We start from the raw sequence: 24,969 nt of genomic DNA, 5'->3' as shown, positions 1-24,969 counted from the left end.
TACAGACGCTTTAGGAAGAGAATTCGGGCCAGAAAGATGGCTGAATTAACTCAGCTTATGGATCAAGAGATCCCCGATGGACGCCAGCATCTTCAAGATAGTTACAAAAATCTGGAGAAAGTAGCTCAGTATTGTCGGGATAATTATGTTCAGGTGAAACATTGTCAAGATCATACTGCCACTGTTTTTGAATATATGTATCACCAAAATGAGATGTTAACACCCAATTTCAGGATGTTTTCAATTGATGCTAGCTGTTTACTGATTTTATTATGAATTTTTTTGGTTTATCTCTTCTAAGTCATAGTAACTTGAATTGCCAGGATGTTGGTGTGTTACAACCATGTGTTTCATACTGAAGTGTAGTAAATAGCATCAGCATTTTTTTAAACCATTATTTTCAAATCTTCATTTTTCACAAAGACCCCCCCTCTCTCTCTCTCTCTCTCTCTCTCTCTCTCTCTCTCTCTCTCTATCTATCTATTTCTCTCTCTCTCTCTCTCTCTCTCTCTCTCTCTCTCTCTCTCGAAATTTGGTTATGAGTATCATTTTTGCAGAATTTTAATATGCATATCATATACAGTATTATCTAAGTATTTCTTGGTATAGCAGCAGCATAGTATGTGCATGCAAGTCCTGCTCTATGTAAATATTCAATAATTAGATATTTTACACCTTGAATAAAAAGGAGTGTAAAGTGTCACTCAGACTTAGAGTATCGCTAAACACAGAAGCCATTACATGTTTGTGTTTTCATCCAATGTCTTATGAAACACAAAAATCATAATTTGACACCCATAGGATTGTCACATCTTTCTGCATTTGTGACCTGACTTTAAAGAATGCATAGATGCTTGATAATGACTGCCATTTTTTTCCTTTGTTTTAAGGCTACAGACAAGCGTGCTGCTTTGGAGGAAACCAAGAACTACACCACACACTCTCTGGCCAGTGTAGCCTACCAGATCAACAGTTTGGCCACTAACTTCCTCAAGCTGCTTGACCTTCAGCAGAGTCAGCTGGCAGAAATGGAATCGGGAGTCAACTACTTGGCACAGGTGCAGTATTCACATGTTCTCAACTCTTAAGGATCAGAAATGTTTTGGCTTATTTGTCATAGCAAAAGTATGCTAAGATTGTATGCATTTTAATTTTAAAGGGTATAGATTTTTAGAGGATTGAAGAACTTTAACTGATTGGATGATTATAAAAGTAAACCTGTTGTAGAATTACACAGACAAACAATTAAAACTGCATTAAAACAGTTTTGATGATATTTTTAGTGCTGCAACCAAAGCAAACCGACTTGCAAAACAATTCTCATGTTGCTTGTCTTCCGACGTTATGAGGATACAGAGATGCAAGTCTTGACTCAGTACTTCTATGAAATGTTTTGTTTTACAGACAGTAAATATTCACAAAGAGAAGGTGGCAAGGAGAGAAATCGGGGTCCTGACAACCAACAGGAGCTCTACCAGGCCGACTGGAGTCAAGAATGGCATCATCTTTCCAGAGCAAGCAGAGAAACCCACAAAATACCAGCGCAAACCCATAGATTACGCCAGTCTGGATGAATTAGGTCACGGGGTCAGGGTAAGTGGTTGACCTTAGTTGACCTATGACCTCCAATGATGACAGTTACATTTTTTGTTGTTTTTTTTTTAAATCAAGGTCAATATGATCTTCGTGTACATGTAGCTTGCCCTATTAAATCCTCTAGCTCTCATTTCTAAGCATGATCACAAGTTAACTGTGAAAATATAACCTTAATATCTGAATGTTTAACAAAGTTCACCCTTCTATGTTTTGATTGTGTTGGTAAAAGAAGATTCATGTCATACCATTTGAAAAAGAGACTCCTATGTACATAGCATGCACTATTGCCTTGTGATGTCTTTAGCAGTACACATGTATTGGATATCATTGTTTTGCATGTATCTGTGTGTTGTACTATAGATCTCTTTCCAGGTACAAGAACCGGGTTTAATGCTCAAGGTAACATGGTAGTGTTTATGTTCGGTGTAGTTTGATTCAAATACCTGACCCTGGGTGTGGTAGCTCACAATTTTCACTCACTGCATGCTCCTAAATGTCACTACTGCATACTGTAAACCATCTTTAATTGGTTTGTTGTGAAAATTCCACGAGATTTGTGAGAGAAAAAATTTCATATTATTTCGAGATAACGTCCTAATCGCAAATATTTCTCACCCCCAGTCTTGATTTTTGTTAAAGTTCATGTATGAAGGATCTATGGCAAAAACTAATTGCTGCAGAACTAGTTTATTACAGGTGAATTGTGAAATAGATAAGCTGCATATAAAAGTTGGTTTACAGTGCTCGGTACAGCTTGATTTTGTTACACTGCATTTACAACAGGGTACATGTAGTAGTTGATTTGAGGAGGAATAGGAATAAAAGTTCAGCAATTTGAAAGATAAATGTCAATTTGAAATTTTTATTAACTAGGTAAAAAATGTGTATGCATCATAGAATTCTTAAAAAGGTTGAAAAAAACCTCTCCCAGACCCATTAAGTGACTGTTATAGACACCAAATACAAGCGTATTATGGTCAATTCATTTATATTTAAAAAGGAAATAACATAACAAAATATAGGCATCTTGTTTTTGCTTAGGTTGGTTAATCAGGTATAGATTGTTTGAATATATTTTATTGCTTAAACATACATGTATACAAATGGTATAGATTAATGGGATGTAAATTATAAATAAAATAAAAGTATTTTTACAAGATTTAACTTCTCAGTAAAATAGATAGCCGTTGGTAACAGTAACTTTTTTAATCCTTTACTTTTTGAAAGATTTAGCTGAATTTGTGAAATAAAAAGTATTTTCTACAAAGTTACGGCAGTTGAAATATTACAATTCTAGGTACATGTAAAAAATATCAATACACCTGGGTGTCTGCTCATGGTTACTTTTACATCAAATCATTTGTACATCTGTCAGATTTGTTTACAGGTGTTAATGTTTAGAGGCTTTACAGGTGTTAATGTTTAGAGGCAGTAAATTAGAACACTGGTTCCTTTACAGCCAGTTTATGGGCAGATTTTTTGTATGAATTTGATCAGATTTCTTTTATTGATAAGTGCTTGAAACTTATGTTGTTATTGTGTTTATATTTATACAATTTTTACTGGCGGTTTTATTTATTTTTTTGTTAAACTTTATATTGTTTTGTAATGTCCTAGTGTGCAGGAAGTGAAATACAATACATGAAGATTTCAATTTTTTTTTCAACTATCAATAAGTACATGTACTAGTATCTAAATTCATGTAATACTGAATGAATGTTTGTGAAAGAAGAGCTCAAATACCCATGGGCTAGTTAAATTTCAATTAAAATACATGTACTTGGTTCATTTTAGTTCATTTATTTAACTTTCTTTTAGTTCATCATTGATTCTTATTATACATGTACAAGTGTTTTACAGAAATGAAACTAATATTATGATAAATCAAAGTTTACACAGCAAAGTTGTAGAACCGATACTGTCTTTTTCACCTTCTTTAGTTGGGAAAATATAGTACATGTATTGTGATGCATCTAATTACCGATTGCTGCCATTTTATATATATGTTTGTGTAAAATAAAATTTGACTGCAAATCGAAATCCATAATTTCAAATTGGAGCACCAAAAAAGAAAAACAAAACAAAAAAAGTCACAGGGCATCAAAATGTTCTCTTCACCACACAGCCTTAGACAGCACTGCTTTTGTAGTATTTGTGTGAAGAATTAATTTGAACATACTCCAGACTCCACCTTAAACCAATTTATTAAATAAATAAACAGTACGCGGGGGTGTTAAGGAAGCATATGGATTCTGAGTTACATGTAATTTCATGAAATCACAAATCTTAGTTATTATGTACATATTCAATTACCTAAGCAACGAAACGTAGACCAAAAGCAAATAAAAAAAACTGAAGTTCATTTTTTTTTCAGAAATTAGTTTGTATTACGTAGATTTACACATTGATGACGTCATGACTAAAAGTTGAATGTCGTGTGAATTTGATCGGAAAGCATTGTAAACATATTCAAAATATAACTAATCTAAGAACTCTAATAAAATATTGTGGTGTGATTTATTGAAAATGGAACATAAGAATACTGGGAGAGATAATAGTTTTATCAATCATTCGCTAGAAGGTATGTAAATTTGCTTTTATTTCTCGGCCAGGCTTTCCTCTGTCGTTGTTTACGATATAAAAATCCGACTAGAACAACACTACCCCACATATATTGAACTTGGAATTTTATATGTATCGTTAGTTTGATCAATGCTTAAATTGAAAAGTGCTGCTAGAATCCCATGTTGTGTGTTGTTTTGATGCAACTTGCCGTTTTCCGTACAAACTTTATTAAAGTTGGGAAGGTTTTACGAGAACTGGATGAATAACTATTGAATTAAGAAAAACATAGGATTCTAGCAGCAGTTTTGATTAAACTGAGATGTTTTGCCTTCACTTGGTATGTTTATTTTATTTTGGAAACTGCGGGGTAGTGTTGTTCTATCTCATTTTATGTTAAGAAATATACGTAAGCTATTTATAGTTGTCACGTGATAATGCACCAATGTGGCAGTAATGTACTACCCGATTTTATTGCACTGACATCTATTTCAAAGGATAATACTAAGTTTTTGATCGTATTTAAAATAGTTATTTAATTTCACGATTTTGAATATAACAGTCAAATTAAGACGCTAAATTGCCCATATGCTTCCTTAAAACCCCCGCGTAATTTAACTTGAAGTATATTATATTTTATTCCATATCTAATACATGTATTGATATACTGCTATTCGGTGAATGTTAAGGTGCTTGTAGAATAACTTCCTAGACCTGGTTATATACAGCCTACTCCGGATATATTGAAATTCAGGGGACCATTCAAATTATTTCAATATATCCGTAATTCAATATAACCGAAATCGACTGACATGAAGCCGCCATTTTGTAAAAGTTCAATCCCGATCTTAAATAAAGAAGATCAAACCCGAACACATTAGTTTAATCATCGTTTATCTAACAGATACATGTATTAAACATGGGATGATAGTCTTTGAAAGTTTAATTGAAAAAATCAGTTACATGTAGTTTTGTTTGTTTCTTTTTGTTGCATTCATTGTCAATAAAAAGTTCGATTTCCTGCAGGTATGCAAAAATTTTTGAATGCTTCAATCACTGCTGAACGCTGCTTATAAATCATCGTCAGCGTACTTGGATTAATCCCAAAATCCTTGGCTATTTCAGATTTAGGCTTTTCTTTCTTGTCAATTGCCATAACAAGCTCGTTCTTAGTATCTAAAGATAAAGTTTTTCTATTTTTTGGAGTTCCCATTTTACGTCTAGCATCAACAACTGATCAATACGTCCGTGGAATGAAAGAATTCAACAGTGAATAAATTTATTTTTTAAAAGCAGTATAAAAACACATAAGGTGAGAACTTATCAATTAACACCTTTGTATATCAACCGGTCAGTCATAATTACTGTCACCAACCGTGACGACAGCCGCCAGAGAGTACTTCAATATAACCGTTATGAAAACAACTCATTATCACCTCTGGGGACCGATCAGTGACTTCAATATAAGCGATATTTCAAAATAGCCGATTTCATTATAACCGTAAATTTAATGCAAAGAATATGAGACGCTAAAACTGGGGATTTATTTCTATTTCAAAATAAGCGGAATTTCAAAATAAGCGATTTCAATATAAGTGGAGTAAGCTGTATAGTCTGTAGGTAGAAAAATACATGTAGATACAAATATTCATGTATAACTGTATATAGACTAGAGTGGTCAAGGGAAATTCATATTAATATGTCTTTTAGTTTTACCATGATGTATGATAACATACAATAGTGTATTTCTCATGTATGTTTAACAACAGAACTCTTTATTTGAGAATAACCTAAAATTTTAAATAATTTTTGCTAACATTTCATAGGTACATTTGAATTTCTTTATCATATCAGTTGATTTTTAAAACAATTTTTTTTTCCAGCGTTAATTAATCGATTGGTGTTATGAAATTTTGTAAACTGTACTTTACAGTAGCATTCTGATAGATTTTAGTTCAAAACGCATTTTGAATGAAAAAATTCAATCCATTATTATCGACTGTTTTAAGTTTATTAATAATCATCTGATGAAATTGCCAAAATAAACAGAATGAGCATTGAATATGAGCATGCAGTTATCATTGAATACCTAATAAAGGAATATAAGAGTCTATTTACCAGCATTAGAGGTAACAGAACTCATTTTCATTATCTCATCATTTGGATTGACTTTTTTGCTGATGATGATAAATCATCATCTTTTTCACAATTTTTAAATGTGAATTTTCGGTTTTATGATAATTTCATATTCTGTTTTACAAACAGGGTAGTACCAAACCTGCTCGAAGCCCCTCTATCAGTAGCAGCTCATCCTCCCAGGCTCCGACGTCGCATCCCCCCACACCCCCAATGAACCGTGCTGGGGGCACCATGGGGAGGAATGCTGGGAGTCACTACAGAACCCCTGCCCCTCCTGTGGCCCCACCCTCGGTCCCCTCGGTCCCCTCACAGTACGGACCTGGACCTAATAGTTACACTGTTCAGACCACAGGGCTACCAGGTACATGTAATGGAAAATTTGAATATGTGTAAACCATATATAAATGAAGTGTGATTTAAAGTTGAAACAGAATTCATGTAAAGTACATTAAATACATGTATGAGGTTACAGGGTGTAGCGAAAATGCTTATGACAAATTTGTGCTTACATCAGCAGGGTTAATTTCATTCTTCATAAGTCTTGAAACATAAAATAAACTAAGCAATATAATGAATTGCAATTAAAATGAATCCAAATTATTCTTTGAAACCTGGAACAGGTCATGGTAAATTTAGCGTCCTACAATATTGTGAACAAAATAGCCTGTGATTACTTTAATTCATGCAGTGTATGAGCTTTGCACCCATTAGATTAATAGTTTAAATGAATTACAATAAATATTTATTTAACATTCTCCAGGTCAGTCTCGATCTTCGACAAGAGGAAGTAATTATGGTCAGATGATGGCGCCTTCCATGGCCCCACCCCCTGCTCCTGCTCCACCCCCACCGGTAGGAATGGCCACGCCCATGTCACACCCAGGGTCTGGTCGAATGTCACAGTCCGCTGTCGGTAAGTCTGGTGGTCTGTTACCATACAAACATGTATGTTGTAAAACAGTTTTTTAAAGCAGTTTATTACAATAGCCACGGCAGCTTTATTGTACACAGAGTTGTTATGCTTAAATCTTTCTTTGTAAACAGAATTCATTACAGAGATTGTTTTTAGTTTAATTTTATATTGATAGATTTGAATTTTCTGATAATGATATGTATAACGTTGAAAAGAATAAATCTGTAACCATTATTTTCAAATTTTAAGCAGTTGATGTGTACCTGGTATGCGTATGAAAATATTTTGCTTTTGATTTTTATTTTATGCTTGATGTTGATAATAAGACATTTATTGACAGGTCCAAAGATGTCTTTACATGTGTACTGTTTCTCTAACTGTTATGTTATTTGCATGTAAAAAAAAAATGTCATTGCCCATAAAACTTTTGAGTAATAATTTAACTATGGTACATTTAAATTTAAATTTCTAATGGCATTCCCAAGTATGTACTGTCTATTTGGCAAAAATGCTTCAAGTGAATGTTGCTGTCATTAACCATCTGATGATTAAAAAAAAAACCCAACAGATATTTAAACTTTATTGACATGAACAATAATAAAAGGTACTTCTTTAACAAATTTGATACTGTAAGTTTATGTTTACTAGGGAAGAGCTTGTAGCAGTTCTTTCTATTCAAAAGATGCCCATTATGCCCCCCCCCCCCCCCATCACCAAAAAAAACAGAATATAAAAAAGAAAAACATTTTATTTAATGACAGCGTAAATAAGACTTAAACTGCCTGAATAAAATCACAAATTAAATCAGTTTGCTGTAAATTAGTTTTTGGAGTCCAGCTCTTGTCAATGCTTTTTGTCAACCCTTGTCCTGCAGTCAGTGAGCTCTCTCTCTCTATACAAAGAAAGGAGAGAGGAGCATGGTCATGGCTGAGCTTAGCATGTGTTGATGTTGTGGTCTTATTTCAGACAACTTACCACCACCCCCCTCACCCGAGGTTCAGCAAGGAGTGGAAGTGCCCAATGGTATTCTGGAAGGTTTGCATGCTTTTTCCTGCCCTTTTTTTTCCCTCACCAGCCTCTTTTCCCTAGCACATCACTGCTTTGGCTTGTTGTTTCGCTTTGAGGTGGTTTGCTTCATCTCTTCATCAACAAAACTGATCTGTGTTTGGTTTAATAGGTACTGGAAAATCACTTACAGTTTGAGGTGAATGAATAGATGTCTTTTATTTTGATAATTACAAGGTTCATATTTTCATATTCAGTCAATTTTTTTCTGTACAAAATTAAAAGATAATCAGTTCAATAAAACTGAATTTTTTTTCTTCATTAAACTCAGGTTTATTCCCCTCATGTTTGTGATTTTACAGTTCATTTTAGTTTCAGAGAATCCTGATATGCTGACTATTGAAGTAACAAAGGGACTTAATATATAGTGACATTTGTTTTATATTAGAGTTTTTCTTTTTTACATTAATTTTAGATTCAGCAGTTAGCTAGGATAGATTGAGATTACATATATTACATATATAAAATTTAAAATGTAGAAAAAAAATTGTGCTGCCAGTAGTTAAAAAAAAATACATTTACCTTCTGTAGGAATGTGTATTAATGGAGAATGTGTATTTTACATATACATAGACACATACATGTGTGTGTCTGTACATGTACAGGTAACTCTCGATAGCTCGAAGTCCATGGGACCGAGGATAAACTTCGAGGTTTCAAGAGTTCGAGTTTTCAAGAGTTCGGAACTTTCCGGGTTGACCGACGGGTTTTAAAATTAGTCTTACCGGATGTTATGATTAAGCCATTTATTTAGTGCTAACCTTACGCACGTGCTTAAACAACGTTTTCTTTTCAGTAAAATATACAGAACAGGATGTTTTGAAAACTTAATGCAAACAATTATTGAATAAATTCATCATAATTATTTATTTCAAGCAAAATATTAATACCAGATTGTTAAGTACTACTGGACTTCAAGACGATCAACATGTCATAAATGTGATAAAGTTCTGAGTATACCATCCATTGTTCCCACTGTACGGGTCCTTCCCCAGCTGTAACTTGTTCAGCAATAATCATTATAATGACAATGATGCTGTTTAGCATAATTTTTACAGTTTTATAATTCTAAAATTTGACAATGGCTTTATATTATTGTTTCGTCTCAATTAATTTCTCAATTCATTGGGTCTCCAAATTTTCGTAAAACGGTTGGTGTTAATTATAGATTGGGTATTGGTATGGTCAATCATCAAACAATTATCAACTTGTAGGACAAGTGTCGCATGAATAAACAACCTCTGACACGGGTCCCGCGTCTAACGCCTGGGGCCATTTAAATGACCAAGTAGGTGTTAATTAGGTATAGCTCTTTGATAACACGGCGACTTCGAGGTATCGAAAGTAATAAACTATACGTATAAACTACATGTATAACATACATGGGTGTCTATACATGTAAACTACAGGTAACTCTCGATGACTCGAACTTCGATCGCTCGAAGTGAGTCTAGGGTCCCGATTTTTTCCCCTATATAACTAAGCAAATTTACTCTTGATTTCTCGAACTCTTGATCTCTCGAAACCCTTGATTTCTCAAAGTCAAACTGCAGTCCCGTTGCTCATAAACATATAGTTTATGAGCAACGGGACTGCAGTTTGACTTCGAGAAATCAAGGGTTTCGAGAGATCAAGAGTTCGAGAAATCAAGAGTAAATTTGCTCTTGATTTCTCGAACTCTTGATCTCTCGAAACCCTTGATTTCTCGAAGTCAAACTGCAGTCCCGTTGCTCATAAACGTATAGTTTATGAGCAACGGGACTGCAGTTTGACTTCTTTCTCGAAGTCAAACTGCAGTCCCGTTGCTCATAAACTATACGTTTATGAGCAACGGGACTGCAGTTTGACTTTGAGAAATCAAGGGTTTCGAGAGATCAAGAGTTCGAGAAATCAAGAGTAAATTTGCTTAGTTATATAGGGGAAAAAATCGGGACCCTAGACTCACTTCGAGCGATCGAGAACTTCGAGCGATCGAAGTTCGAGCCATCGAGAGTTACCTGTAGTTTACATGTATAGACACCCATGTATGTTATGCATGTAGTTTATACGTATAGACACATACATGTAATATGTTATACATTTACATGTATAGACACCCATGTATGTTATACATGTAGTTTATACGTATAGACACATACATGTAATATGTTATACATTTAGTTTTACATGTACTCACTAATAGAGGCTAGTACTCACATAGACACATGCTCTGATTGTTAGCATCGGTCCATTAGATATTGATGTATGCATACTAATGGAGAAATTACAATACATGTATTTGTATGGTCTTGGTTTGAAAAAAATCCATTAGGTTTAATATGGTAATCAAAAAGATTATTACAGGCATATACATTAAATCTTATAATTCTGCAAGATACACATCAATTACACAACACTAATTAAGGTGGTATGGCCATAAATTATGTTGATATTAATGTGGATCAAATACATTGAAATCAAAACTTTTTCATTGATTTAGAATTTTTAAATTTTACAATATTAGACCAAGAAATATGTTTATAAAATTTTTCATAAAAATATAAAAGCCCCAGTGGGATTCCAACACATGACGTACAGATTCGTAGTAAATGCTCTAACCCATTGTGCTATGCTGTTAGGTAACAATTTTTTGAAAGAACATTTATAAAATTACACTTAAATTTATTGTTGTTTTTTTTTTGTGCTAGGAGTCACAACATGGAGGTTTCCCATTTCACCTTAATACATGTTGTTCCTCATGCAGTTTAATGTTCAGCAAATTTACTCCTTTTATTACTGTAATAAACACTGGGATATACATCTCTACTAGATAAGAATAGACATAATTACCTAAGAATCAGATGAATTAATGTCAAATTTTACAATAAAAGTTTTAAGATCAGTGTTAAGAAAACATTTTTAAACATAAACATGTCTAGGTATACCAACTGCATTAATTAGCATAAATATAACTGACTTAACATTTTATATGTAGTATCATACTGGATTTTTAGCTCACCTGAGCCAAAGGCTCAAACTTGTGTGGAAGCATCCTCAGGTAGTGTAGATTCAAGTTTGCTCAAAGCATGGTTCCCAGGGGTAGGGTGGTATATTGAAGGGGGGGTCAAGTTTTACATAAGAATATATAGAAAAAATCTTTTTCTCAAATTCGTTCAGCCAGAAAAGTAATAACTTGTATGAAAGCATCTTCAGGTAGTGTAGATTCAAGTTTGTTCAAATCATGGTCCCCAGGGGTAAGGTGGGGGGCGAATTTTAACATAGGAAAATATCGATAAAATCCTCTGGACAAGCATTTAGCCTAAAAAGTTGTAACTTGTGTGAAAGCACATGTTGTACAGAATATAATTTAGTTCTATGAAGAAAAGGGGGGGGGGGCATGAAGCAGGGGGTTTTTAAATAGGAATAGAGAAAAATCTTTTCACAAATACTTAAACAACAAAAATGGCTTGGTATTTACCATAAAAATGTGGATGAAAATCTGCAGATTTTTTTTAACTCTTGTGCAAGATCCACTGTACTTATTTATCAAGATATTTGGATTTTGATACTTGATAAGAGTTAAGGCTATGTTGTTGCTCAGGTGAGTGATGTGGCCCCTGGGCCTCTTGCTAATTTTGAAATTTATATCAGAGCATGAACTCCGAATTTACAATAGATTACTCTAAGAAAACAGATGTAAAGGTTGCATTATAATTTTTCTTGAATAACTACTTTATGTCAACATTATTTTATAGATTTTTTTTTTCTAGCCAATATTGGTATCTACTTTTCTCCAATGACTTCTTGCTATAGATTATATATCATCAGAGTTATACATTGGAGTATTACTTGTGATGTAACAGTATTTAAAATTTACAATGCATTTACATAACATCATAAATGTCATAAACCAACCTTTATTCTGGTAACCCTGGTACTGGTATATATTCATGAGTTTCAAACTTTTTTCCCCAAATGTAACCTTTGATTAAATGTTAATATATTCAGTCACCATATATATCCTAAAGTTTTGAATATACAAAACATACATGCATACTGTATTTTTTTTTTCTCAAACTTTAATATTGCTCTCTCTATTTATTCATGCCTTGAGTATATTTTATCATTTAATCCTATCATTTTTTGTGTATTAAGCTCCTCAAATCATAAGCTGACACACTTGAACAAATGCATTATTAAACTTTACAACGGAAGAGGGATTTTGCCATTTTTCATGCAATTTGTTGCTTTCCCTTACTGATAATTATATAAAACACACACTGAGCAAACTAAAGCTCTTGGTGATAGTCATGTCATTCTAACAACCTTTAATACGTGTATAAATTATTTAAATTCCATGTTGGGTTTTATAAAATTTTAGGTTATATGTAAAACCAACTTTTTTTTATGTACATATAATTAGTATCACTATGATCAGTACAATTACAATAAATGCTACCTTAACAACAACAACAAATCTTTGCCCTAACATGGCTGACTATCAAAAAAGTACGTCTCTTTTATGTTTTCATGAACATTTTGAGCAACAATTATAGATATATCAATTATAACCTGTTTGCAGATATATATTTTTTTTGTATCTAAAGGTGCGAAATTTTGCTTTGCAGATACGAAATAAGGAAATACATGTACTCAGATATTGACTTTCAAATTGATGAAACTGGTTTTAATTTTAGCCTCACCCCCTCTGCCTCCACCCCCACAGGACAACCAACAGTATCCACCCTATCTGGAGCACCCCCTCCCACCCCCCGAGTTTATAGACGACGGTGATGACATTGGATACCGCCAGGAGGAGGACCCCTACGCTGCCACTGGACCAAACTTTGCCCTGCCTGATTGGGTACCTGAACATTACCTGGAGAAAGGTAAGAACACAGAGAACTGTTGTACAGAGATGCAAAAATAGAAGTAGAACTCTTCACAGATACGTAAACAGTAACTGGATTTTTTGTGCCTTGTTTTTAGTGTAAATTTGCAGTTTTCTCTCAACTGTAATCAAAATTCAGTGGCAAAAATTTGTTTAATATCATTTCATTGGGAAAAAATAAAACTGCAAATTATAAATTTGTTTGGAAAAATACAGATTTACCATTTTTGATATACTTAAAGAGAAATTGCATAAAAACTCGATTTAAAGGATAAATCAGTACCCTTTAGGACAAAGACAGGATTTACAATATGAACAATGCTTGAGTTTTTACAGTAATTTTGTACTGTAATACTAATATCCTATTTTGCTTGATTAAAACTCTATTCATTGATTTTTCCGATTCTAATTAACATGCATTGTTTCTTTACCAGTTATAGCAATTTATGACTATAATGCCGAAAAAGAGGACGAACTCTCTTTCTTTGAGAATTCCGTTATCTACGTCTTGAAGAAAAACGACGATGGCTGGTATGAAGGAGTGTTGAATGGACTCACGGGACTGTTTCCTGGAAACTATGTTGAACCCTGCATGTGATTAGACAGCGATAGGAAATCTCCATTTTATATGTACATGTACTACATGTATTTACAAGTTAAGCATTAACTCTCAAATATACTTGTACTTTGCAAACACATTCAAATTCATTCATTAATGTAGCATTTTACTAAATCAGCATTGACAGAACTGTTAATCTCATCATGATTTCATATTCAATTCAGAAATAGTAGTCTTCATGTATATATTGTTTATTTCTATGTACTGTACAATGTATAATTTACCATAAACCTGAAAATATTAAAACAAAATTTGTATAACATAAACCGTCTTGTTGTTATTGTTGTTGTTGTTTTTTTTAAAAGAATTTACCAAACAGAAAATTTAAAGGTATTAAGCAATGTAAAAGATGAACAGATCTTGTTAGCTCCATGGTTTCTCCTGTGTTAAATATCAAGGAGCTGTGTACTATCAGTTCATATACAGTGTAATGTGTCCAATGTCCTTAATAATCTTGAACAATATTATTTCTTTCCAACAAAAATGTCTTTCAAAACAAATTTACTTGTCTGCCATCCTACATAAAGTCTGCCATCCAGTTGCAATATAAAGTTGTTGGAATGCCACATGTACATTTACATCACCAGAATATCACACCTAATTAATATATGTCCAATCCTAGCAATGTCTATAACAAAATAGCTGAAATGAAATGGAGCATTAGTTTTTGGGGTTTTTTCAGGTATAATTTTTATTGAATACAGTGATAAAGGGTCAAATAATTATGTGAGTCACATTATTACGTAAATCAAGACTTTTTCATTTTTCAATAAAGTGATTCCGAAATGTCACGAGAATGATTATGACCATCAAGGGCAGAAGTTACGTCAATATCATTATGATTACACGCTGTCATTTGTGACCTTGTTAGTATTGTCTCTTATAGTTAAAACCACATGCTTTATTGCAAACCGAAAATCGAGATTTTCTCCTGGATTTGTGGAGAAAATGATACTTGTATACATACAGTACTGATCAGACCCAAACTAACAGAAAGTAAACCCCAAATAAACCCTGGGATTACTTTCTGGGTTTTTACTCTGGGTTTACTTCGGGTTTACTAAAGTATACCCAGAGTAAACTCAAAGTAAACCCAGAGTAGACACAGAGAGTAAACCCAGTTAGAAGTATACCCCTTAAAACAGACGCTAACTGTGTATTCGGAATATACAAAGGGCAGTAGGATGGTAAGATAAAAGACGGGTCTGCTTCACACTTCAGTGCGTACTGTTGACCTCAAAAGCAATATCCAAGTAAACACAAAAGTAAACCCAAAAGTAAACCCAAAGTAAACCCCGAGTGGACCCAAATTTTCAAAAACTAAACCCGGTACCCGGATCGGTACTGTATTAACTACGAGTGTTGAAGACCATTTGAGACCATTTTAATAAATAAACTTAAAAATTTACCGACGAGGATGGGATTCGAACCCACGCGGGGAGACCCCAATGGATTAGCAGTCCATCGCCTTAACCACTCGGCCACCTCGTCTTGTGTATTGCAAGAGAAAACACTCCATATGGAGTTATAAGTAAACCACAGAACTTTGTACGAAATAGATAAGAAAAGTGCTCACACTATTTTTGCTATTGGCGTAACTTTTTGGTTTGATCGAATAGAACCGAAATCAATAACACATACATATCATAAACCATGTACCCACCATATAAGTAAACATTCTAATCATCATTAAAGCGTCCCATCAACCTTGAACAGTCGATCTATTTTAGGAAATTCTTTCTAAACATTGATCTTGGACGCTAGTGATTAACATAATGATTCAAAAGAGGGTCCACAGCATTTTTAACACTTTCTTATAATCTGAAAGATGTACTCAAGACGGATACGTGCTTAGATATGAAGAGGATTAACATTTGACACAGGGACAAAACGTAAGGAATTTGAATGATTTTAAGTTTTATTACGTTGTGTAGATACTCTTAGTCTTACCTCACAAACGTTACCACGGATTAATCTGGTAACAAGTTTATAGTATTTACACGGTGTTCTCTAAAAACTGCACGATGTATTGGTCAATTACACCAAATATGCCCTAGTGTTTTATCAACTTTATGTAGACGTACGTACTACTCTCAGAGGACATGTATGTCAATGTTTGAAAGTCACTACTGAAGATCGGTGATCTTTGTTTATCATTGCAATTTCATTGCTCCATAAGATTGATTAATGCACCCATAAATGTCTTCCCTTTACCAACTGTGTCTTACAATGTCAGAGTCATTTTAAATTTATTCATACACAATTTCATAGGGTTGACAAAATTACAATTGATGAATTTTTGTTGAGTTTGTAAAGTGTTTGCAAACTATACTGGCCATATAATGTGTAAAGTAAATGTCTTGCAGCATGACAAATTTTGGAAGTGAGACTTGGTTTGGAAAATCATCAGAGGATGTTCCGTTACTGAGCCTGGATGAGTTCAGCGATGAGGTGTTTGCTAGCTACACTGGTCCTGAGGATGGACTCGGATTTGTCTTCAGAGACACTAGTAAGAAAAACATGTACATGTTCAATGATTTGTATGTGAAGTATGTGGAAAGCTACTGTAGGTGCACCACCATAACACAGGCAGGGTACTCAAAGGATAAATCTGTAAATGATCAGTTTTATTTTGTTGAGATGCTGTTAAAGTGAAACGTACAGTAATTTTGAGGCATAAATCACATTTGCAGACAAGGCAAGAAGTTAAAAAAAAATGTAAACATAAGCATTGAATCATTATTTTTTTAAATATATAGTCTCATAACTGCAGTGGCATGTGCACACAAATTTTCTTAATGCGTTAACATGCACACACCACTGTAGTTATGAAACTATTATCTTTTAAAAAATAATGAGTCAGTGCTTAAGTATCATTTCTTGGTGATGTTTTATTTAATATAAAAACTGCATAAAGTTGCTCCACTTAAATATATATATGAAGGTTAGATGTATTCTTTCCATCATGATCTGCAAATTTACTGTAGTAACAGTTTTACATACACACTCACAGAAAACAGATTACCAACTGACCCAAACAAAACCTCTAAAAGTCATCATTAGATGCAGGAACTACATTGAATTCACTAATTATCAGTCCCCAGAGGAAAATGTCATACGGTTCTGAATAATGGAAATTAGTAAATGAAGTGGATGGGAGGAAAATCTATGGTAATGATGCGAGGGAAAGAGCATAGAATGATTGACCCAAAGATAAATCATTTATGCCTTGTAAATTGAGTGCATATGCTGTTACTCATCCTATATGCATTTGTATGATGTATGAAATATTTATATTCAGATATGAAAATGTCATCATCTGAAGATAATTTTATACAGAAATTTTATACCCATGTTGCATATTTAATGACCTTAGTAGTATGATTTTTTCCAACATCTGTATACAAGAACAAAGAAAATAGCAAACAATATCCCTTGAGCACATTAGACATGTCACAGTGATGCATTTATGAAAATTTAAATATTTTAAAATTAAATCTAAAGCTTATATTATCATTACACAGTAAAGCATACTGGTATTTTATTAATACTCATGTTGAAGACTAGGTATGGAAGTTATTTGATGAAGATGGACAAGGGCAATCATATTCATCCTGAAATACTCTTTTTACCTTGAAAATAGTATTTTGATTACTGGTAAATTATAATAGTAAAAATGATCACATGTAGTACATGCCCTGATAAAACAGTGGCCACAAGAAACAAAAGCATTAAAACATGTATATTTAGTAGCAGCAAATGACTTATCATTTACTAGTATATTGTCAGACACATTTGAAGGGTTTTGTGAAGTGAAATAAAAACTCAGAATTCTAACTTCACTAAGACAGAGTTTAACATACACCCAATAAGTCCATACTATTTTTCATACCATTACTTGCAACATGGCATGAATAATAACAAACTCTCTTGCTATGCTTATTTGTTGGTGTTCTAAGTTCTGTCCATTCAATAAGACGCTTGTTCCTGTTATTTCAGGCAGCAACAGGGTACCATCTAATACATACATAGAGGCAGCAGGTGTGAAGAACTGGAATATAAAGGACCAGAGAGCTTATGGGATTTGCATGTCCCTCTATGAGCAACATCCGGTCAACGGCAAGATGTCAGGTACACTTATGAATGAGGCTTTTACTCTATTACCATGATTTCGATGTATAAATACATTAGTCTCATCTACATGTATATTCAGTAAGCACTTGTGTTTGATTTCATTATTGAGCATGACCCCCCCCCCCCCCCAAATCAGATGTTCATTAAAGTAAAAGGTATATGTTTGTAATAACAATTTGTATTGGTAGAGCCTTTGTCCATGGATTTACTCATCATCAGTACTCTGTGTTTTACCAAATTGCTTGAAAATTGATGCCTGTGAAAATTAACGAATTCACAGTAAGGTGCATTTCAAAAGTGTCTTTTTTAATTTATGTCAGTGCCCTTATACAAGTAATACAAAGTAATAAAAGATCACCTATCAATGTCAAAAAAATATTTTTCCTTTTTAGTCTAGTACATTATGTACATGTACGGTATGCAAAGGACATTCATGGTCCTAAGTTTATTAAGGTAATCTACTTTGGTCTATTGCATGTTTGCAAAGGACATTTATAGTCGGAAGTCATTATCCAGTAATCAGTATATAATGTACAATATGATACCTTACTAAACTTACTTAACTGAACCAAAATAGAAATGGAAAGATGTGTAATACATCTGTAGTAAAGTTCAAGATAAGAGGTATTTCAATCGAAGCTTCTCGGGCCTTTCTGGCAGAGCTTGGAAAAACACCTCGAATGTATGAATTAGGCGTACATGACAAACCCCTCTTTTGTAAAAATTTGATTTAAAACACATCTTAAGATCTGTTGAGATGTGAGCTGGTCTTTTATAAATTTAATGATATATAGTTAAAAATACCACTGAAGAGACAGTAAAAATAGTTTGGCCAATATTTAAACTGATGTGAAAGACTCCATTTTGTATAAAATTCAAACATCCAGTGATGTTAATACATTTGAGGGGTTTTTCTGAGCTCTATTGAAAGGCCCAAGGAGCTGCGATTGTATGGTACATGTATTTCTGTCCCTAATAGCCATTTTGGTTAATTGTATGTAAAACATCCATTTTGCCCTATTAGCATTGATAATTCAATATGATATGTTACAGTAGTTTTTTGATAAGATAGTTAAAACACCAAATTAAAGCCTGTGTTAAATGAGTAGTTTGATGTTTTCAGGGGATCCTATTGCTGATGCTTTTGCATTGTGTGCAAGGAAAAATAACTGTTTATTGCTGATAGCGGATGGTGTAAACTGGGGGGAGAAGTCTCGACTGGCAGCTAGGTGTGCCCTGTATGGGGCCATGAAGTACGTCAACCGGAAACTCTTCCAGGATCGCCAACAGCCACAAAACACACAGGTAAGTGGAATGGATTATAAAATGTTTTAATGCTAATCCCAAAATTTTCATATCTATCTTAACAAAAATGTTTTGACCATGAAAGATGCCGAGTATACCTGGATAATTTTGGGTTTTATTTTTTATGTTATTTGTGTCAGATCAGTATTGTTTTTTATGTTATCAAAATTTTAATATCATAGTTATATTTAGATTTTAAAATAGTTTACCCATGGTCCACATAAAAATCAAGATTTGAAATAAAAACTGATATATGGTATAAATAAAGAAATTGCAAATATTTTCATTTTTCATTTGCAATTGATTTTGATGAGAATGAAAAAAATATGGAAATGTGCTATGTTTATGTGTGTTTTGAATTTGTATTTGTAGGAGGCTCTTGTGCTTTTAAGACAGGCTTTTGATGCAGCCCATGCCACCATTTTAGAAAGGGAAGGGGGCCTAACAACCATGTGTGCCTGCATGGTCTGTCCAGTGAAAAATTCCCAGCAGTTTGCCATCTGCTGTGTAAATGTAGGGGACAGTTACTGTTACATATTCAGCCATCGCTTTGGTATCAGGGAGTTGACAATCGGTTCACACGATATTACCTCAGAGCGGGATATTCGAGACGCAGGTGGTGCAATAGGACCAGTGTGTGGTAACGATCCGGAGCTCCAGAATCTAACATGCTCGCTGTCTTTCTGTGAACCAGGTGATATTGTGTTTCTGACTACAGATGGCATATCAGATAATTTCGACCCTGTTGTCACCAAATCTGCGCTGCCGAAAAAGATCAATGATGCAAACAGCAATGAGCTTTCTCCGAGTTCCGAGAATTCAGGAAAACCTGAAATGGAGCCCAGTGAGAGACATTTGTATGCTATGAAACAAATGGAGAGGGTGGTCTATGAGTTTGAACTGGTTACAGAGGAGCAGTGTTCTGCCCAGGAACTGTGTGGGGCCCTAGTCCAGCATGTTCTCTCTCTGACAGACGCCAAGAGAAAAATACTAGAAAATCCTCAGCTGTACGTCAGAAGAAAACTGACCATGAAGGAAAAAGAGAAACGAGACTCTGACATTGTAAATCAAATGGCTAAAGCACCTGGCAAATTGGATCATGCCTCTATAGTGGCTTTTGAAGTGGGAGTCATGAAAAGAGATGAAGAGGAAATGGAGAATATCCCCCTCATTGAAACTGTGCAAGAACTGGATTCAGTTTCCGAGTCGGATGAGTGCCCCTCAACCTCGGTAACACTTTCTCCTACCCCAAAGAAAAAGTCATCACGTCCAAGAAAACTGTTTGCAAGGATCAAAAATCTGAGTGTAAATACTACTAACGGCCATACCTCCTCTAGTCTCGTCACCAGTCCCAAAAGTGCTTCTGTCTCCCCTAAAAAATTCTCATTCAAAAGGCCACGGTCAAGAACTGCGGAGGCCATGTCTCCTGGGAGTCCAGAACCTGTCTCTCCCCCAGAAATCCCCTCACCCTCATTAGTCAGTCCATCCAATCCATTTCCTGTTCCAGCACCACGTAGGAAACACCGCCAGAGTTCTCATGAGTCTTCTGTATGATTATGATCCTATCATTGAATTATTGCCCCTAATCTGTCGCTATTACTTAAACACTTAAAAAATATTTTTCTTAATGTATGACCTATATTAAAACAAATGGTTGTATGAAGGTTTTATTTGATATTTGATCATTTTTTAAAATTTGTCGTTTTTTAGAACATTAAGAAGATTTTTTAAAATATACATCGTCATGTATGTATAAACATTGAAACTTTTAATTGACTTACATCCATAGTCACCAGGTATTTGATATTAATGCTTTTTAAGTTGCAGGGGCATTTATTTCCAGTAATGGGGAAATCATCACATCAGGGCTGCTCAATTATGCTATGAGGGGATTCAAATTATTTAATGTGTAGTAATTTATTTTATAGCATTATTAATCAATTACTTAGACCAATAACAAGGAATGTATTGCTTCTCAGGCACTGCCCTATTGGGTCAATTTCAAATGCTGTCGAAAAAAAGTTGATTTTATTTCCTTATTCAAAAGGGGAATAACTCAATTTTGAATTTTTAATAGGATATGAAAATTGAGCTATTCCTCCAATGCAAATCTTACATGTACAATGTAAATTAAATACCCACATGTTGTTTTATTTTGTGAAATTTTTAGCCTGAGAAGCAAAACAATAATGTTTTTGGGCCCAACATACTGCAGGGTGAAATATTTTACATTTACATGTACTTACATTGGTGTATATTGCATGCATTATTTTTAACAGTATTCAGCAGCATGGTTGTGTGCATTGTATGGATATTTTTGTACTCGCTTCTGTTGTCCATGGTAGTCATTAACAACTTTGCAAAACATGTAATCATGTATGAAAACAAGTCAATGTAACAATCATTTTTGTGTAGCAAAAGTTCTAGAAGTGTTCAAAATTCAGTACTTATCACTGCCTCACTGCCAGAACACTTTGTGATGTGTCTTCAACCAGTTATGAATATTTGTTTTAAAAGGGGGCATGATCTTGATTTGAAGTATAAATTTTCAAATTGTCCCTTTTTAGCTCACCTGAGCTGAAAGCTCAAGTGAGCTATTCTGATCACATTTTGTCCGTCGTCCGTCTGTCCGTCTGTCCGTCTGTCTGTCTGTCCGTCTGTAAACTTTTTACATTTTGAACTTCTTCTCTAAAACCGCTTATCCAATTTCAACCAAATTTGGCACAAAGCATCCTTATGGGAGGGCGAATATAAATTGCAGAAATAAAAGTTTGATCTGTATTCAAAGCGGAGAAAACCTTGAAACTGTAGAAAAAGGGGGGTGCATTTTTAAAAATCTTCTTCTCAAGAACTACCGAGGCAAATTCAACATAGTTTAGCATAAATTATCCTTATGGGAAGGAAAATATAAATTGCATAAATTAAGTGGTAATTTTGTTTCAAATCTGAGTTATTACGAAAATAATAATAAAGGAAATGCGTGTTTCAATCAGTTTAATAGCTTCGGGTTCGGCATCCGGTAAAATGATTCCATACTTCTAAAACGAGGTTCTTTGTTTAAAGCAGCCATGACATTATACGAAAAAGGGTCGATCTGTCTATGATGATTTTGCTTGTTGTGCAACAGTTCGCGTGTGAAGGGAAATTTTGAAACATACAAAATATATTGGTGCCGATTTTGTGAAGTAAATTGAGGCTAAATATTTCAATGCGTTGACAGTTTTCACACATGACGTTGGTGTTAGCTTGTTCTGATTTTCGTTTCGTTCTCATTATGCTTTGTAACCTGGAAACTATCGTCTGTATTTTTACGGATTTTTACGTATCAAATCAAACAGAGACTTCGGTAAATCAAACAGTTAACTGTTTACCTGCGCAAATTAAGCAAAATCGGATGTAGGGGTACTGAAATACAATTCATTCTATCGGTAATTCGGCATTATCTTTTGCGTAATGGTACATGTAGATTAATGCAATAGGTTTTGTTGAGATGCTCGGCATTTTTTCGAGTTTATTTAGTTTAAATAGAGTTTGATATCGCTGACGGAAATATGTAGGTATATACATGTATATATATGATTCATTTCGAAAAAATAAATTGTGTTCTTTATTTGTTATACATGTAGTGCATGTTTCTTGTGTTTAATTGTTTACAATTTCTTTTTACTAACCATATTTGAGTGTTAAGCTTCGAATTATAAGCAAGATACAGCGATTTGCTCACAATTCTATGTTTGTACACAGATCTTAAAAACTAAAGCTTAAAAAAGTAAAATATTTGTCAATATTTATTAAGGAAATTTTCAAAGTCTGTTCTTCCAGAAACCAACTTTAACAACTTATTGAATTGTAAACTTAACCTTTTAAGCTCACCTGAGGGTGGGGCCACAATGGGGGGTCGAAGTTTAACAAATGAATATATAGAGTAAATCTTTAAAAATCTTCTCCTCAGAAACTAATCAGCCAGGAAAGCTGAAACTTGTGTGAAAGCATCATCAGGTAATGTAGATACAAATTTGTGAAAATCATGATCCCCGGAGGTAGGGTTGGGCCACAATGAAGGATCGAAGTTTTACATAGGAATATATAGAATAAATCTTTAAAAATCTTCTTCTCAGAAACTAATCGGCCAGGAAAACTGACACTTGTGTGGAAGGATCCTCAGGTAGTGTAGATTCAAAGTTGTGAAAATCATGACCCCCGGGGTACGGTGAGGCCACAATGGGGGATCGAAGTTTAACATAGGAATATATAGAGTTAATCTTTAAAAATCTTCTTCTCAGAAACTAATCAGCCAGGAAAGCTGAAACTTGTGTGAAAGCATCCTCAGGTAGTGTAGATTCATAGTTGTGAAAATCATGGCCCCCGGGGGTAGGGTGGGGCCACAATGGGGGATCGAAGTTTAAAATAGGAATATATAGAGTAAATTTTTAAAAATCTTCTTCTCAGAAACTAATCAGCCAGGAAAGCTGACACTTTTGTGGATGCATCCTCATGTAGTGTAAATTCAAAGTTGTGAAAATCATGACCCCCGGGGGAAGGGTGGGGCCACAATGGGGGATCGAAGTTAAACATAGGAATATATAGAGTAAATCTTTAAAAATCTTCTTCTCAGAAACTAATCAGCCGGCAATGCTGAAACTTCTTTGGAAGCATCCTCAGGTAGTGTTGATTCAAAGTTGTGAAAATAATAACCCCTGGGGGTAGAATGGGGCCACAATGGGGGGTCGAAGTTTAACATATGATTAAATAGAGTAAAATTTAACAAAGGAATATCTAGGGTAAATCTTTAAAAATCTTCTCAGAAACTAATCAGCCAGATGTTTCTTTATAATTGTTAAGACTTTGGCCCCAGGACAATTCTTTGGCCTCCCGAGAAGGTTCATAGTTTGATGTACGTTTATATCTAATATATAAACTATTGTTAAGGATCATTTTGAGAACTGCAATACTCAACATATGATATGACTATAAAATCATCTTGTTAGAAAAGGGACTAATGAATATAAACATAAGAATATCCAGGGGAAAATGGATTTTATTTATACAGGATCTACATGTATTATTGTACATTGTCCAGATAGTTTGTATTATGACTCCATTAAGCTGATTTTATCATACCTATTGTTCCTCAGGTGAGCGATGTGGCCCATGGGCCTCTTGTTTAATCTTTACAATGCTTCACCATGGTATTTCTAAAGTTCAGCCAAAAATATTAGCGTCAAGATGCAGACCTCTGGCTCACAATTCTTTGTTATGTAAACAAGGCTTGTGCCATGTGTTTGCTAACATTGGTCCAGTATACTCATAAAAGTCTCTATTTCAAGCATTTACTGTTTGTTATGAACAGGCTTAAGTGTTTGTTATGTTCAATTTTGTTATAAACCTGGTGTTTTCTATTCAGCGCTTAATCTGTAAACAAAAACTTGGCTTAAGCTTTGTTTACATTAAAAGATTTGTAAGCACTGTATCATGCTCTTAAATTGATGACTGAGTCAGATGGACACTCAAATTTTGGTTTACTATTAAAAATACACGAAAGGAAGCCAAAAATGAAAAATTAAAATTTTGAAAATTTTCAGCTCAAATTTTGATCATGCCCCTATACATTTAAAAAAGAATGTTTGATATTCATTCTCCTATTCTTTCTCTTCATTTATCCTTGTACAATTTTAGAATTGGTTTTAATTTATACATATCTCTCATAATTGATACATACCTTTTAAGGTAGAGCAATGGGTATTTTTTTAAAGGTGAATTTTTTTT

General features: G+C 34.1%; 2 protein-coding genes and 1 non-coding gene across 6 annotated transcripts; 2 read left to right on the top strand and 1 right to left on the bottom strand.

Annotated features, from left to right (window-relative positions):
• Positions 1-5: 5 nt before the first annotated feature.
• LOC128185829 (abl interactor 2-like) lies at positions 6-13,824 on the top strand. Of its 4 annotated transcripts, none has more exons than XM_052855616.1 (9): positions 6-153; positions 891-1,058; positions 1,405-1,593; positions 1,969-1,995; positions 6,424-6,658; positions 7,058-7,210; positions 8,177-8,233; positions 12,952-13,143; positions 13,580-13,824. In XM_052855616.1, the coding sequence occupies exons 1-9, from the start codon at positions 37-39 to the stop codon at positions 13,741-13,743; spliced, it is 1,302 nt and encodes a 433-aa protein (XP_052711576.1). In that variant the 5' UTR covers positions 6-36; the 3' UTR covers positions 13,744-13,824. The 4 variants fall into 4 exon arrangements, with proteins under 4 accessions (XP_052711576.1, XP_052711496.1, XP_052711643.1 ...); XM_052855536.1 differs by having other exon boundaries at positions 8,177-8,245; XM_052855683.1 differs by lacking the exon at positions 1,969-1,995 and having other exon boundaries at positions 8,177-8,245.
• A 1,349-nt stretch (positions 13,825-15,173) lies between these two features.
• Trnas-gcu (transfer RNA serine (anticodon GCU)) lies at positions 15,174-15,255 on the bottom strand. The gene has a single exon. It is a non-coding gene; the product is annotated as a tRNA-Ser (tRNA).
• A 216-nt stretch (positions 15,256-15,471) lies between these two features.
• LOC128161139 (uncharacterized) lies at positions 15,472-21,763 on the top strand. The gene is made up of 5 exons (XM_052824376.1): positions 15,472-15,656; positions 16,131-16,273; positions 17,764-17,895; positions 19,022-19,203; positions 19,576-21,763. The coding sequence occupies exons 2-5, from the start codon at positions 16,132-16,134 to the stop codon at positions 20,755-20,757; spliced, it is 1,638 nt and encodes a 545-aa protein (XP_052680336.1). The 5' UTR covers positions 15,472-15,656; position 16,131; the 3' UTR covers positions 20,758-21,763.
• The last annotated feature ends 3,206 nt before the right edge of the window (positions 21,764-24,969 follow it).

Source organism: Crassostrea angulata, chromosome 1 (assembly GCF_025612915.1).
Source record: "Crassostrea angulata isolate pt1a10 chromosome 1, ASM2561291v2, whole genome shotgun sequence".
Classification (NCBI taxonomy): Eukaryota; Metazoa; Mollusca; class Bivalvia; order Ostreida; family Ostreidae; genus Magallana; species Magallana angulata.
Note: the sequence above shows the minus strand (reverse complement) of the source record. Positions and strands in the feature narration are given on the sequence as shown.